Raw genomic sequence first — 15,338 nt, 5'->3', positions numbered from 1 at the left:
AAATGAATAAAGACATCTGAATGTGAATTTTGGTCTTCATTTGTATTCAGATCATCAAAAGAAACTTGATCACTTAGCGCAGACAAATCGCAAAGCTACCAGGGAACCATGCAGTCACGCCGCCCTCAGTGACAACGCTTCTGCCCAGACCTTCACACTTGGACCTCCACATGGATTGCTCTCGGGTACACAGTAGTTATCACTCTCCGTGCATTGGAACAGGTAAAGGCTTAATCCATGCTACCAGGAAAGGAAAAGAGACGTGTTTGGCTTCTTCAGGTGTCAGCATTAAAAGGTGAGCATGAAACAGTGAAATCGAAAGACACTTCCACTGAAAATCGTCCTGTTGCTCGGAGACTGGTCTCCACATCTGAAGAAGCGTCCACAGCCGGAAGTTGTGTCTCGTTTCTTTTCCATTCAGCACGGAGAAAATCTTTACCCCTTCCTTTGTGGCCTACGAATGCTGAAGCAGCTCCCTTCTTAAAACTCTCCATACTGTACATGCTGACATTCACCAGGGTAGTCTGCGCAAAAGTCCACCTGATGTGTTGCTCCTACTAACCAATGGTACTGAGGCTGGTGCTGTTTCCTTTCTGTTTCTCTCAGATGACGAGACTTGACATTCAGCAGGTTAAATTGCCTCGTTGCCTGTGCTCAGTAAGGTGATGAAGTGCTGAAGAATCTTTGCCACTTGAATAGGACAGCCATTGATGATCAGTTTAATAAAATGATGCCAAAAACATTTAACCAATACCCAAAACCCATACTCCATATTTTTCTAAAAACGCACACGGTGAAGTTAGTTTTATGTTCCACGTATTTTGTTAAGTAGATCACTTTATGTTTCAGGAATACTCCCTTTCATCCATTGTTACACTTCTGTTCAGTACAAGAAAAAGACAACCCCACTTACCACATCACCCAGTGTACTGAATTGTAGGAAAAGACATGTCTATTAAAAACACTGACACACACAAAACTCAAAAAGCAAGTTTGGACAAATCTGTTTATTGTGGTCATGTCATTAGAAAATGATTTCCTTCAGTGTTGTTAAAATGGAGATATACGAGTAAGAAAATCATTTCTGCCAACCAAGAAGCATCAACATATGACATCAAAACAAATTCCTGCTTTCCTCGTGACAATTCCCCAATCCTGTCACCATCTGCCATAATTTAAGTGTCCCATGTAATTCAGTTCCACACAGTTCCACAACTGGGAACAGATCCTGAGCATTTCTTTCCGTTCGTCAAATGTAATTTTTTCTTTATCATGTGGAAGCCTATATGCTTGAGCAATGTAAAGGCATAAAATGTGTTTCAACAGAGTGACAGTAATAAATAACCCAGTGTAATGAAATTCAATAACTCCTTCAGCTCCCAATTCTTACACAGGGAAAAAAAAAAACAGAAAACACCAACAAAATATAGCAACTCCATTTGCAGCCCTTATAGACAAGTCAGCTTCTTGAAGCTCCTCGAGTGGTGCAGCTGTTCTGGTGCTTCAATGTTGTTATTTTCGCAGTGGCACGATGTTACACCTATTGGCACAAAACATTTGGAAGATTAGGAAAGGAAGCAACACAAACACCATAACATTTTTTTCTTTCTGAAACGTATTCTATTAGAGACGTCTGCTAAGAATTAAAACATCTATCACCAAACATCTCTATAACCAGAATCACCTTGACCCCCATTTTAAAAAACGAATTCAAGGAGTCACATAACTCAATGCCTGTGTGGGTGGCTGACAGCGCTTGTTTTTCCAATGCTGTTTCTCAAAACGTAGGAAGGGCAGAGCTGATCAAACCTTATTGAGCGTCTTTATGCTAATCCGCATGTCCTGGGAAAAAACAACCTGCCCAGCTCCATACAAAACGGGTTTTGTTTTTTAAACCAACACTGTATTTCATTTGCTCAAAATACAAACCCTGTTGAGGTTTCATTGGGAACAACACCACCCAGGAATTAAGTGTACTGGGTGTTTTAGTCATAGTAAGATCTGGAGTAACTCGCTTGGCTGAGGGACAACCTCCTGGCCACAGGACAAGGAGGCTGGGACCCCCATGCAGGGTGAGCAGTGACCAAGGGGCAACTGCAGATGTGGAGATGGGGTGGAGGAGGGAACATAAATGAGGGGGCTTATGTGGAGTATTTATATATTTTTCTAACAGGAGGGCTTCAGGAAAGACAGCCGAGTCCAATTGAACTTGGCTGCAGTTACTCCTCCCAAACTGCCTGAGTTAACTCCATTTAAAAATGGATGAGTCTTTTTTTCTGAAACTGATTAACCACCAGATCCGATCAGAATCACCGACCCACCCTTTAATCACAGAACGACTGTGGCTTTCCTTTGACCGGGGGTTCTGGTTTCTGACCAATGAAATCCTGTCGTCGAGCACTGGGCTTGTTCCTCGTGTGTTAGTGGCAGGGCGGTTATTTTGATTTGGGTGGGCCTACGCCAAGAAATCAACAACGTAAAAGTGCCTACTGGCATTTTTTCCCCCGCTTGAAAACTTAAGAATAAAACTGCAAGAAATTAAGACAGAGCATCACAAGAAGCTGAAGTGGCTGGCTGCACGACTGTTGTTAAATCATCGTTTTCAGACCCACCCCAGCAGGCCTCTTCCACTCCAGCGCTGTGGCGTCAGGCCCAGGTGCACTGTCTGCCCACTGCGAATCACAGTTATGCTCAGGGGTTTCTAAGGAAAAAGAATCACCAAAGTCATTCAAGCCAACAATATACTTTTCTACAACTACGCGGTTCCACAGGTCGTGAAGAACAGCGATCACTGAGCTGTACAGAGTGCAGTGCTCCAATCGCCATGTTTAAAAGCTCGCCTACAGGCCCACTGGGATGAAGACCTGCAGATGAGCTCAAAGGTTTCTGAAAGCAAATTCTCACCCCTTCGCTGTGCTGGACAACCATGGCGATGTTCTGCAGGTTCTGAAAGTTCACTGAATTCACACTGCCAAACTCAACGATCTCGTCCCCAACATGCAAGCCCTGTACAAGAAGGGGGGGAAGAATCATTTTAAGCCATTTCAGAGCAGGACATATCTCTCCAGCTAAACCAAAAAAAAAACAGCATTAGCCTCATTAGGAAAGAGACCAGCACCATGTTGCATTTAAGATTTCTTCATAAGGTTCAAGAATTATTCAGATTTTAACACTACCAGTTTTTACTGTTATAACTGCCTAGTAAATGTACAGAGAGTAAAGATCCAGCAGCATAATTAAAAAAGGATAAATCAGATCCCACAACACAATGTCAGCCCACAGTCCATCAATCTACCGGCTCTGCCACTTGCTATCCATAAGGCTGGGGCTTATTTCACAACAAGGGCTCCTTAAATCAATTCCCCAGATAATCAGGAGAGTCAAGAGTCAAGTCAGGGGTCAGCATTAATCTGGATCTGAGTTTACAGATTCCACAAACATCTGGAAATTAGTCTGCAGCGCAAGAATTTCCCAGCTCCTGCCTCGAGTCGAATATTTCCACGTTCTGTCCCCCCCCCAGAGCCCCGCAGGGTCCCAGCTAGCTCAGAGGACTCACGGCCAGGCTGGCTGGAGAGCCGGGGGTGACGGCGTCCGCTCTGGCGAAGGGCTGAGGAGGGCTGCGGGCCTGCTCCATGGCCTCCTCCCGCGCCTCGGCCTCGTCCCACGCGCTCTTGGCCTTCTCTCGGGCGTGGAGCTGGTGCAGTGCCTCCTCGATCTCCAGCATGACGGCCTTGTGGTCGTTCTGCAGGCCTGCGCGGGGGTGACACACGTCACGGCGTCACGGCGGGGCCCAGCGCTGGCGCCACGCCAGCTGGAGGCTTCCCACACAATGCACAGCGCACACACGAGCTGGGCCGGGGGGGAGGCAAGAGGCGGCTCCCAACTGCGGGACGAACTGAACCTCTAAATTAGACGGCCCGTGGCGTCTGGGCATCTTCTGCTGCTGCACTTTTGACAATCAATTTCAGATTCTGCTCAAGGCAGACACAACTTGTGTTGAGGCTAATTTGAGCATGGGCACAAGTAAAGGATAATACCACACTGAAAAAGTAGAAATAAGAAACAACGTTTCTGCTGTGGGGTCTTTAGATGTGAAGAGTAAGGTAGTGGGATTATAAAGAGCAGGGGAACAAGGTCAGAGCAGGAGAGAATGGGCACACAGGGGTAAAAGCTGTACATCAATGGATAAGACTCTGGATACTCCATTCATTTACAGATTACAGCTGCTAACACCCTCCTGAGGCTCTTTCTCAGCTACTCCGTCTCCTTATCCTCCCGAAACGTTGCGTTTCGCTGAAGTAACCTTTCCGTGCTCCTCTGCAGCCGAAACACGCTGACGAGGCCGTCCAGAGAGGCAGCTGCGTCACATGGCTTAGAAAATAAGAGCTCTCTCGCTCTTTGGCCGTACGGTTTTCACACAGCCGCACAGATCCACACCACTCACAGGAGATGTTGTGTCTCGCCGTGCGGACCTGGAACACATCCACGTCTGCTCGCGGGTACCCTTCTACGTCAACGAGCGGACCGTCCATCCCAACGCCTTTTTGCTGTCGATGAAGTATTGGGATCACTCGTATTGCAAGCTCATCACGGTTGCATATTACAATAACATCTAAAACACCCGTTCGCACTATTTCTGTTGGGGGTCGTTGACGATAATCTACGCATAAAACTTTTCAAATGGTCGCAGAAAAAAACACAGGCCCTTTTAGATACACACTGCGTGTTATATTTGTCTACAGCGATCTATGTGTTTTACGCATTATATCGTTTTCCCGTTATCAGAAAGTTCAGAACTTGAAAATCAAACACTACGACGAGTTTATTTTATCTCTGTCTAAAATACACAAGGTACACAAACCCAACTATGCAGACTCTGAACCGATTTTTGAGTAAACAATGGGATAATCTGAAATCTTACATCTTCCAGAACGTCGTAGTATGCTTTAATCTGTTCTTCAATTTCATCTTTCTTTTTGACGAGATTTTTAACATAATCAACGGTAAATGTGGAGTTATTGCGGTCGCTTTCTTCTGTCATCTTCAAACCGTGTCCGGACTTTTTAACTGCAGCAACTACAACTACGGATCCTTTAAATGGACAAACTCTGCTATTCCACGGAACGCGAAGCTATATTCAATCTTCAATGTTTCAAACTTTTTTTTTTCAGTAATCCCCTCTAATTAAAATGTATGGAACGCAATTCCTTTGATGTCAGTTCTGCCCGGTTTTGCTCACAGGAAAACCACACATTTGAGTTTAAATTGATTTAGCAAACAGCACAATGACTTAATGAATTAAGTGTTTTATCTCTAAAAAGAAAACGCATGTTTTTGGCGTTCCATTTCGTTACTTCTATGCACTGACGTGTAAATAATTGCGTTTGAAGGAACATTTACCCGGATAGGTAGACCAAATTAATGAACACATAAATAGCATCTCGCATAATAAAAATTAGTCATTTTGCTTTCAACGTTTAATTAATAAAAAATGCAAGATAAGTGATAAGATGATTGTGAATAGATTTGCTGATGCTATAGTGAGATGAGGCCCGATATTCTCTACTGTGCGCACTTAAGACAATGTGTTCAAAGCGGGGGAAAGCGCTTGCTACAGTATATCTTTTTGTTTCCCCTCCAGAAGGCAGTTTTAGGGATAACCAATTGGAAACCAGGATCTGAGGAACTCCTCTATCGAACAACCCAACATGTGGAACCATTCAAGCATGAACTAACTAGCGCTGCAGCACTAGATTCACGCCAGCATGAATAAGCATTTTTGTGACCGACAAAAACGTTGTTTTGTCCTCGTGCTACATTTCACAATGAAATATACTTTTTAATACGTTCTGACAAACGTCTCAAAAAGGGCACCATCCAGCCGTCTGTGTATATTCACATACTGTATGACTGTCATAGGGACCAGTGATACATTCTTTAATAAGTGATTTTTAACGTGTTATATTATACATAGGAACAAGTAATAGGTTTATTCCATGCTGAAATAATTTCTCTTTTCAGCATGGAATAAGCCTATTGTTCCTCTGCAGACTTCGCATGCTGACGCGGCTACCCACCTGAACTTTATTATAGATATATTAGAATATATCATTGCCATATGCTATATGTATACATAATGTCAATGTTCCATTGTCTTATTGTGCTTAACTGAAATATGCGGTGCTTAAAATCTACCCCACTCATAAAAAATCTTGAGTGAGGGAGCCCCACATTACACCAGTCATTACTCCGGGGGCGTGGAGTGCTTCGTGTCGTCTTTTCGCTTAATGGTCTGAAGTTCATTGCATCCCCGGTTCGGCTGCTGCAAGAATCAACCAGCTAACAATGGTGAGATCACTTTATTGGTTTATAAATGACATTTTAGTAAGCTCTTTAACTACGCTTCTTCCCCACAATTTTCCACTTCTGTTTGATAGTCCCTTTTATTCATTTCGCATATTTTTCTGTTTCAGATGAGTCCTCGTGTATGTATCATGTGATGTATATGTATGGAGTATTTTGGCATATGTAAAATTGTATTTCTCCTTCTCTTTAGACTTCTTACACCGACAAGGGCGAAAAGGTACGTATAGCGTTTTTATTATAAGTTCTTACTCATTGAAGTGCCCTGTGGTCATGCCTGAAATCGTGCAGTAAGGGCAGCTCATTTTATATAAATATGTATTTTTTATGCAATAGGATATCTGGAAGAAGAGAAAACACCTGTTGTGGTTGACAAAGTCTATCAAAGTCTATTATAGGTTGACAAAATGTGATGGGGATGTTTTTATTCCCATCACAAATATCCTTTTAAATTCACGACGTGTACTTAAATTGATTCGTAGACGCGATGGAGCGTATTAGTTGGAAATATGCTTAGATTAAACTGTATTGTTTTTATGCTTATTCCTTATTAATGTGTTTATCTGATTATAGCATGAAAGAGGAAAGTTTATTTGTTTCGACCACATCACATTCTGGGTTGGCAACGCCAAACAGGTAAGCGTATTTATCCGACAGTTGAATAATTTTGTACTTTTGGTTTTCTCGCATCTTATTTTTTCCTCTCTCGAAATCACAGAGGTGTTTCCTCTGGAAAGCTTTCTATTGGCTTTAAGAGAGGGGTGGAGTGGCTTCAGTTATTTTAATTAAACCCACATTGATGCCTTCAGCGGTTTCATCTTACCGAGGGGCTTTAGTTTACAGTGTTAATCGAATTATGTCTTTAATTTCATTTAATAGACATACTTATGTCTACATGTCATTAAAACAATTTAAGTAGACAATGTCTTCCAACAAAGATTAATATCTTCCCTGAAAACGACGGTCCTTTTGTAAAAGTAATCTGATTAAATTAGAATGGGAAAATACAATGTACTATTAGAACTAGGAATCTTTTAATTATTCTATGTGAGTAAGTAAAGGTCTATTCAAAACTTCTCTGTGGGCTAAGATATTGAATGTATTTTTTTTTAGTAGCATAGTTATGGTGGTTCATCCTAAACAGGTTTCTAATTTATTTTTATGTTAAAAATTAAAATCGTTTTTGATTTTGTTTCCAGCCTACCTGCAGCGTGACTTAGGGCAGGACACATATTGCCTGTGCCGTATATGGAGTGAACATTGTTAATCAGGTACCTGCCTGCTTGCTCTGCTTTCTAGGCGGCCTCATTCTACTGCAACAAGATGGGATTTGAGCCCCTGGCGTACCGGGGCCTGGAGACGGGGAGCAGGGAGGTGGTGTCCCATGTGGTCAAGCAGGACAAGGTAAGCCCCCCCTTTCCTGTGTGCTCTGCAGCTACAGTAGCTTCTGTCCAGTGACAAAGCCATCCAGGGGGCCAACAGCAGAGTATTGGACGCAAATACTAAAACATTAACAAAACACGTACAGTGACAGTTTTGTCTGATGTCTTCCTTGAGGTCACAATACCAAGTTTGACATCTTTGTTTTTTGCTGGTTGCTGTGGGTAGGCTCTTTCTTCTTGGTCCTTTAGAGAAAAGATAGGCTGTCCTTCCTCCCCAGATAGAGGTAGATTTTCAGTAAGGAAAGTAAACTCCCTCCGAGCTCCTAATTAACCTTAGGGTGTCCTGTCTAAAGAGCCATGGGGCAAAGGCCTTCATTAACTATCCAAGGAAATGTTTAAATAGAAATACACGGGGAGATTACTTTCAAACTGAAAAGGAGAAAAAAAAAGAAGGAAAAAACACAACCTCAGGTGAACAAAGCCTCCAAAAAATGCTGTTTGTTCCTCTTTCTTTTTGCTATTCAGTTTGGAATGAACCTTTACTGATTCCTCTATTTCTTGTTTTTAAGTAGCACTCTCAGAAAACAAGCCGGTCCCTGAATAGAGGCTTTAATGGTATCGCCCCCTTCAGTATTCGGAAAGGTCTGATGAAGCAAAGCACAGTTATTGTGTGGGGGGGGCTGGACATGTGTATATTCATTCTTTGTCATGCCTTCCTGCAGATCGTATTTGTCTTCTCATCTCCACTGAATCCAGGAAACAAAGGTAAGTATCTGGTTACGGGAAGGAGGTGGGAGGTGGGAAAAGTTGTAGTAAAGCTACAAACATTAGCAGGATTGATCTCCTCTCTGGCCCTGTGAGCCAAACCTCTGTGTTTAATCCGCACTGCCGGAAAGACATGAAATGGTGCCTGTGACTCTGAGGCACTTCTTCCGCTGGGAGTTGATCACGACCGCCCTTGGCCATCTCTGGCTTTCGAGCCACGCGGCACCACTGCCAGACAGTGGAGAATTGTGCCAACATGCTGAGGGTCCTATCATGGGAGAATTCAGCACAGTCTAGATCCCAAGAGGGTGGCGTCTCATCTTCTGTAACAGGCTCAGCAGCAAATGAGCCAAGCAACATTCACAAAGCACGCTGCATCTAAATGATTCTAAACACGACCTTATTCGTTCTCAGACGGCTGACTCTCTGCTGTGTTTTCCCCTCTTTTTTTTCTGCCTAGAGATGGGAGAACATCTCGTGAAACACGGAGATGGAGTGAAAGACATTGCGTTTTCAGTGGAGGACTGCGACTTTATCGTTCAGGTACTGAGCCCAGACAAGGGAACTGGAGGGAGTGCTGCTTTTATCCAGCTACCGGTTATCAGAAAAGGGAAGGATCTGAGCACATCATATTCAGCTCCTTCTTGAGAGACAGGAAAAAGCAACCTGCCTGCAAAACCGAAAAGAAATCTGAGACCGAAGATGATCAAGGACACTTATCTTTGCATATTTCGTGAATGTGATTTATTCAAAAGCACAAAGTCCTAAATATGTTGTACTGTAAAGTTGCTGTCATGTCACAGGCTGGGTCAGGTGAAACTGGTTTCATTCAAAAGGAACGTGCACTGGAATGTAAGATCCGGAGACTGGGGTGGGGACTGACAGGCCTTGATTAATGAAGTGTGTTTCTCATGCCTTCTGTCTGTCCTTTGCAGAAAGCTCGGGAGCGTGGGGCTGTTGTTCTGAAGGAGCCCTACACAGAGGAAGACAAATACGGCAAAGTGAAATTAGCAGTGCTCCAGACGGTACGTGAGGGCCTGCATTACAGGTGGTCGAGCACAGGAATGATGTGTAAAATGACACAGACTTCTAAAGTGCAGGGCCCTGCAGAAGATCCAAGTGTTCCCAAACCAAATCCGCTTGGAGACGTGGAAGATTGATTACAGACAACCCTGCTGTCTGTAGTCAAGCCCGAGGGAGCTTCGAAGAACACAGGGGTTCTTCGATGGGATGTGGTGTCCATCCTGTCTCAACCAGCACACCTGACATTTGCCTGTAAAACACATTTTGTGAGGGAGGTACTAAATACAGTCTCAAGATTATTTCTTATGAGGCAATTGGAAATATAGCCATGTTAAAATTCCCCAAAAAACAATAATGAGCTTGTGTACCAATTAACATTGAATAACTCCAAAGCTTACACCAGACTGACTAGGATTTGGAGCAACATTTACAGTATAATTAAAGTGATACGTTAAAGTGAGAGCAGACTGAAGTGTACTAAAACACTATGATCCAAGCTTCACCACACCACAGTTGAGTACATGCATTCTAGAGGTATCAGCATGGCAAAAGTAAGTGAAAACTGCCAGAACCACCTGCAGTTTTCTGGCAGAAAATTCCAAAAAGGAAATGAGGCTTGGTCTTCTCTGCTTGAAATTCTGCATGTAGCATTCCATTGTTAAAAGAATTGCTGTAATCTGACAGCTGGTAACGTGCACGCCCAGTGGTGGCCTTCTCTCAGGTCATGGAGCTTTCTGAATGGGCGTAGTGAAGCATGAGGACTGACCCCTGGTGGCCGATGTCTCTGCAGTATGGGGACACCACTCACACGCTTGTGGAGAGGACGGACTACAGGGGACTCTTCCTGCCCGGGTTCAAGGCTCCTCTGTTCCGAGACCCCCTGCTGGCCAAGCTGTGAGTGCATCAGAAGGCCTGGTTGAATGTTGTTTTTTTCTAAACATGAAAAGTAATAAATAGGGATAAGTTCAGTTTTGTATGGATTACAGCTGGGCCTGTAGGATATAAAGCAAGTTGCTCTATATACCACAATAGGTGGCCCAAGCCTTAAAATGTCAAATGATGGAGATTTTCTGTAGAGAAAAAGCTGGTTGGATAAGGTTGGGCTAAGAGCAATGAAAGTCGAGTCATGCGGACGTCTTGTGGCTCTGAATCCTACTGTCAACCAAGGTGTTCTTTATATGATCCAGTTTCAATAAAGCAATTTTATTAAGGGTGGGGTGGGGGGGGGGATACCACTGAGATCTGTTTTTTTAGCACACTCTCAAACCACGTCTGAACTGAAAAGTGTCTCGTAATCCGTGCTACTTTGAGGGCTTTCAGACTTTTTTTCTCCCTTACTGAGCAAATAGGGGGGAAATCATGGAAAAATAGAACCTTAATGATGAAGTCATGATCTTTGCCATGGGACACCTGCGTATCAGATTAAACACGGGCGGCTCCATGGTGACCTGCATCTCCATGTGGGGCGAGCTGCCTGTGCGGGACCTGTGGTGACGAAGGTGTTGCTCTGCCCTGCAGGCCCAGCGGACAGCTGAACTTCATTGACCACGTGGTGGGGAACCAGCCAGACGATGAGATGGTGCCTGTGGTGGAGTGGTAAGCAAGCGGCCAGGAAGGAAGAAACTGGCTGTGGCTCGAATCTGGTCAGAGCACGTCGGAAGATCACTCAGATCTCATCCCATCTCGGGATTCAGGAGACTAAGGGTAGCTGAGTGTCCTCGTTCCCACAGTGGACTCAAAAAATGAAACAAATACCAGACCACAGATTTATAGCTGTTTCTACATCAGGTTCTTTAAGATGACTTCTTCTTGGGGAAAGGATTTCATTAGGAGTGGAGGATTGGTTCGATAGCATACACATGGAACAGGGCGGTTTTCTCGATGGATCCGAGAGGTTCTCGTGACATCTGGAGTGGGTTAGGCGTGTATTGGCACCGCCACTGCTCCGAGATCAAACATCCGGCAGATTGAGTGCAGATGTGCTCCACATGCAACCAGCCTGCTGTTAAGCACACCACAGGCATCATAAAGATGATCAAGAAAAGGTTTAGTTTTAACATGCCAAGTCAGAGCGACAGACTACAGGAGATTTTGTAGGAGCTGAAGAAATAAATGGAAAGTTATGCTGCCTAGGAGTGAATGTTATTCTGGGTTTACAGTTTATTTGAATAGAATAGGAGCTTATTTTGAACCTTTTTTTCTAGCATTGAAATGTATGTAGCTGAGGGAGACCGAATGTCAAAGAGAAGCCTGGTCAACGACTGTAGAGGATGGTTTGCAGGCATTCCTAACCTGAGCCATGTGCTCCTGGGATTTGGCACTGCTTTACGGAATCATTGCTTCTTACTGGGATCTGGCTATTCCCTCAGATGGTCAGGCTTTGTTTCCCAGCAGGCAGATGGCAGCTCAGTTTTGGAGATTAGTGGTACTGACAGAGCTTTGCTGGTTCTATCCTCAGGTATCAGAAGAACCTTCTGTTCCACCGTTTTTGGTCGGTGGACGATAAGCAGATCCAGACGGAATTCAGTTCCCTCCGTTCCATTGTGGTGGCAAACTATGAAGAGACTGTGAAGATGCCCATTAATGAGCCCGCCATAGGGAAAAGAAAATCTCAAATCCAGGTTACCTTCCAGTCATCACCTTTTCATTCTCACGTTTTGTTTTCATAAAGACTGGAAACTAAGCATGACAGCACTGGGGATGCTGCAGCAAAATTCAAACATGTACTGTATGAAATGAGGGATCAGAATCCCTGTATCTGATAAAGTTACTCACTAGTGACGTAGACATTTAACTTTGATGATTTGGCATATATTCTTCTTTAAGGTTTTCATTTGGGGACTCTTAAAGAGATACTGCAGTGAATTAATACTGTACATCATGAGTCCAGTGAAAATCTTAACAAAAATGGTAATTGTGACTAAAATATGGCACATAACTCAAAAACACACAGCACCGCTGACTCATTAAAACACATTTTGCAGAATGGCAGGAGGGTATTCAGTCCTGCTGAATTCCAATACCTGCTAATGTGATTTAGTTTTAAATTCATGGATACCAAAGTGGAACATTTTTTCCCAGCTGGGTTGGGAAACTGGGTTTGCAAAGGCATAGACGTCGTTTTCAGGATACTACCTCCCCTGGTCCCTAGCCACCTCACTGACCCCTCTGCTACTTTTCTCTTTACAGGAGTATGTGGAGTATTATGGAGGTCCAGGAGTACAGCACATTGCCATGAATACATCAGACATCATCACAGCTGTAAGCAAGTGTTTCCTTCTCTAGCTGGTACGATCTCACTCGAGTGGGATTCGCTTCTGATTACATGTTGTACAACCACTGCAATCCAACACTGTGGCTCAAACAAAGGTCCAACTTCTTGTGTTTGTATGTCTGGAGTCGACAAAGCCATGATGCTGAGACCAGTCCTTACTTTTGAAATGAAAGAGGTCATCTCTGACCTTAGAGCTTAGGGACAAATTTGTACCAAACTTAAAAAAGCATAACAGCAAAATATTATAGCAAGAGTCGTGTCTTTTTTAAATGTCACTGTAACCTGTGATGTACAGCTGAACAAATTAGTAGTTTACTAACCCTTGCATTTTTGGATTTACAGAAATGTCATCAGTACACATAGATCTATATATAATCTTATACATTTCTATTGATTAACCCTAGTTGTGGACATTGAGGAGGTCTTTGGTGCCTTTTGCTGCACATGGAGATGATCTCTAGTCACTGAGATGGCTAGAAGACCCCTATTATGACCTCCAGAAAACATCTATAAACAGCTGGCGTTCTTCGTGACCAGGCCTGCAGACTGCTGATTTAACCTGAAGCAGTCATCTCCTTTCTTCTGTTGGTTTTAAGATACGCAACTTGAAGGAGCGGGGAATGGACTTCATGTCAGTCCCAGATACTTACTATGAGCAGCTGAGGGAGAATCTCAAACACTCCAAAGTCAAGATCACGGAGGACTTGGCTGTACTAGAGGTCAGTGGATTTTAAGACAAAAAGAACGTGGCAGAATAAAGATATCACTTCTTCAGAGTTCTCAGTGCTTGAATTAGCTGGATTTTTTTCCAACCTAAACAACCACACCTGTATGCATTAGAAAAAACAAGCAGGAAATATTTAGAACCAATCTGTGCATAGGTGTTTGCAAAGTCTTCTCTGCATTACATTCTTATCTTTACTCAAAGGGAAGAAGCAGAGGAAGCTGTAGAAGGAAACCGTTAGAAAAAGATCTTGTCCAGCTTTATACTAACTTACAATCTTAGATCTGAGGTCTACTGAAAAGTACCCAAGATAAATTACACAATTAAAATAGAAAATCCCTGTAAAACAGCTTAAGAAGTCTTTTTCTCTGTATATTATAGGAATTGAAGATCTTGGTGGACTACGATGACAATGGCTATCTGCTGCAGATATTCACCAAGCCTGTACAGGACAGGCCCACTGTGTTCCTGGAGGTGATACAGCGACACAACCACCAGGTTAGCTAACAGAAACGAAACCAGCATGGCAATCTTCACATACAGGCCCCAACACTGTAGGCTGTGAATATCTAATAATATAGTCAAGAAGACAAATCTTGCTTACGACCTTAATTAAGACTGTGGTGATGCAGGGCGCACGTGAAACCGTCAGAACAATTCAAACTTTTTAGCACGTTTTGATGATGGCAGCTCAAATTTCTTCCAAGCTTTTAAACCAGAATACATTTCAGTGTTTTTCAGCTATGTGGCAGTTTTTAACAGTGGATTCACCGATTTCAAACCATTGCAGGGCTTTGGCGCTGGGAATTTCAAGTCCTTGTTTGAAGCCATTGAGGCCGACCAGAATGCCAGGGGAAACCTCACAGTTCTGACTCCAAATGGGCAGTCTGAAGCTCTCTAGACATGAAGGAAGGAAGGACAGCAAAACGGGGCTCTCCCACACCCCACTCTGCCTACCAAGATAATGTGCAATCACTGCGATGGTGCTTTAGGATCTCCATTGAAGTGACCACCTCCTTCCAGTGATGATTGTGTGTTATCTGTATAGTGCTATGTGGTTCAATCACTTAATCTAGCTAAAACAATACCTCTTCAAACTCCTGAATGGCCCGAGTGTTGTGTGGCTGTTTCACACTACTGCAGTGGGAAAGCTAGCCCCAAGATAGTCACATCCATGTAAACGTTTACAAACAGAACCCCAGGATCAGCAGTTTGCTCTCGTTGTCCTTGCTGTGTTGATTAGGAATATAGAAGTGGGAATCCTCCCACAGAAGGTGACTTCTGTCACCTCTTAACTAAATGAAAGTTTCCTATCAGAATGGGAAATGTATCAGACACCAAAGAGCTGTTCATTTCTGGCACTGCCCTGTCATTAAGTCTGTAGTAACCTGTATTTATGCATTGCATTTATAGATGTGAGCCATATTTTCCTGACATCTTCTAGCAAATCCTTTCTTTAATAAAGGTGAACAGGAGGGCACAGCATTCAAAAACACACAGCATTTTAAACAAGAAAACATCTCAGGCAATAGTTTGTGATTTTTGTATTGGAGACATCATATTCTCTAGGAAATATCCTGAAATATGATAAGATATTCATAACATTTGTAGAAATTACTCCTTTTTTTATTCACCTGCATGTTTTTTTAATCCCTTACTTGTATTAACAATTTTGATATACTGTACTTGCTATAACAGCTTTTAAGCGTAGTTACTTCTGTATCACTGTCTTTTGCATGCATGAAATAAATGACTTTTAGCCCATCTGCTTTTGCTGGTCTTTCTTCTACCACAGAGTTGGGAGTAC

At 43.2% G+C, this 15,338-nt stretch overlaps 2 protein-coding genes across 2 annotated transcripts; one reads left to right on the top strand and one right to left on the bottom strand.

Annotated features, from left to right (window-relative positions):
• Positions 1-988: 988 nt before the first annotated feature.
• psmd9 (proteasome 26S subunit, non-ATPase 9) lies at positions 989-5,093 on the bottom strand. Its single transcript, XM_088618027.1, has 6 exons — positions 4,922-5,093; positions 4,445-4,547; positions 3,557-3,750; positions 2,905-3,006; positions 2,613-2,701; positions 989-1,540 (listed from the first exon to the last, which is right to left on the bottom strand). Exons 1-6 carry the CDS (start codon positions 5,039-5,041, stop codon positions 1,513-1,515), a joined length of 636 nt encoding a protein of 211 aa, XP_088474153.1. The 5' UTR covers positions 5,042-5,093; the 3' UTR covers positions 989-1,512.
• Positions 5,094-6,169: 1,076 nt separating this feature from the next.
• Positions 6,170-15,295, top strand: hpdb (4-hydroxyphenylpyruvate dioxygenase b). The gene is made up of 14 exons (XM_088618021.1): positions 6,170-6,348; positions 6,557-6,583; positions 6,937-6,999; positions 7,663-7,767; positions 8,468-8,510; positions 8,971-9,053; positions 9,446-9,535; positions 10,324-10,427; positions 11,052-11,129; positions 11,992-12,154; positions 12,723-12,794; positions 13,404-13,526; positions 13,913-14,029; positions 14,322-15,295. The coding sequence occupies exons 1-14, from the start codon at positions 6,346-6,348 to the stop codon at positions 14,430-14,432; spliced, it is 1,182 nt and encodes a 393-aa protein (XP_088474147.1). The 5' UTR covers positions 6,170-6,345; the 3' UTR covers positions 14,433-15,295.
• Positions 15,296-15,338: the final 43 nt, after the last annotated feature.

The sequence above is a fragment of the Lepisosteus platostomus genome, chromosome 24 (assembly GCF_059453375.1).
Source record: "Lepisosteus platostomus isolate fLepPlt1 chromosome 24, fLepPlt1.hap1, whole genome shotgun sequence".
NCBI lineage: Eukaryota > Metazoa > Chordata > Actinopteri > Semionotiformes > Lepisosteidae > Lepisosteus > Lepisosteus platostomus.
The sequence above is the reverse complement of the archived record's forward strand: the minus strand, read 5'-3'. Positions and strand labels throughout refer to the sequence as shown.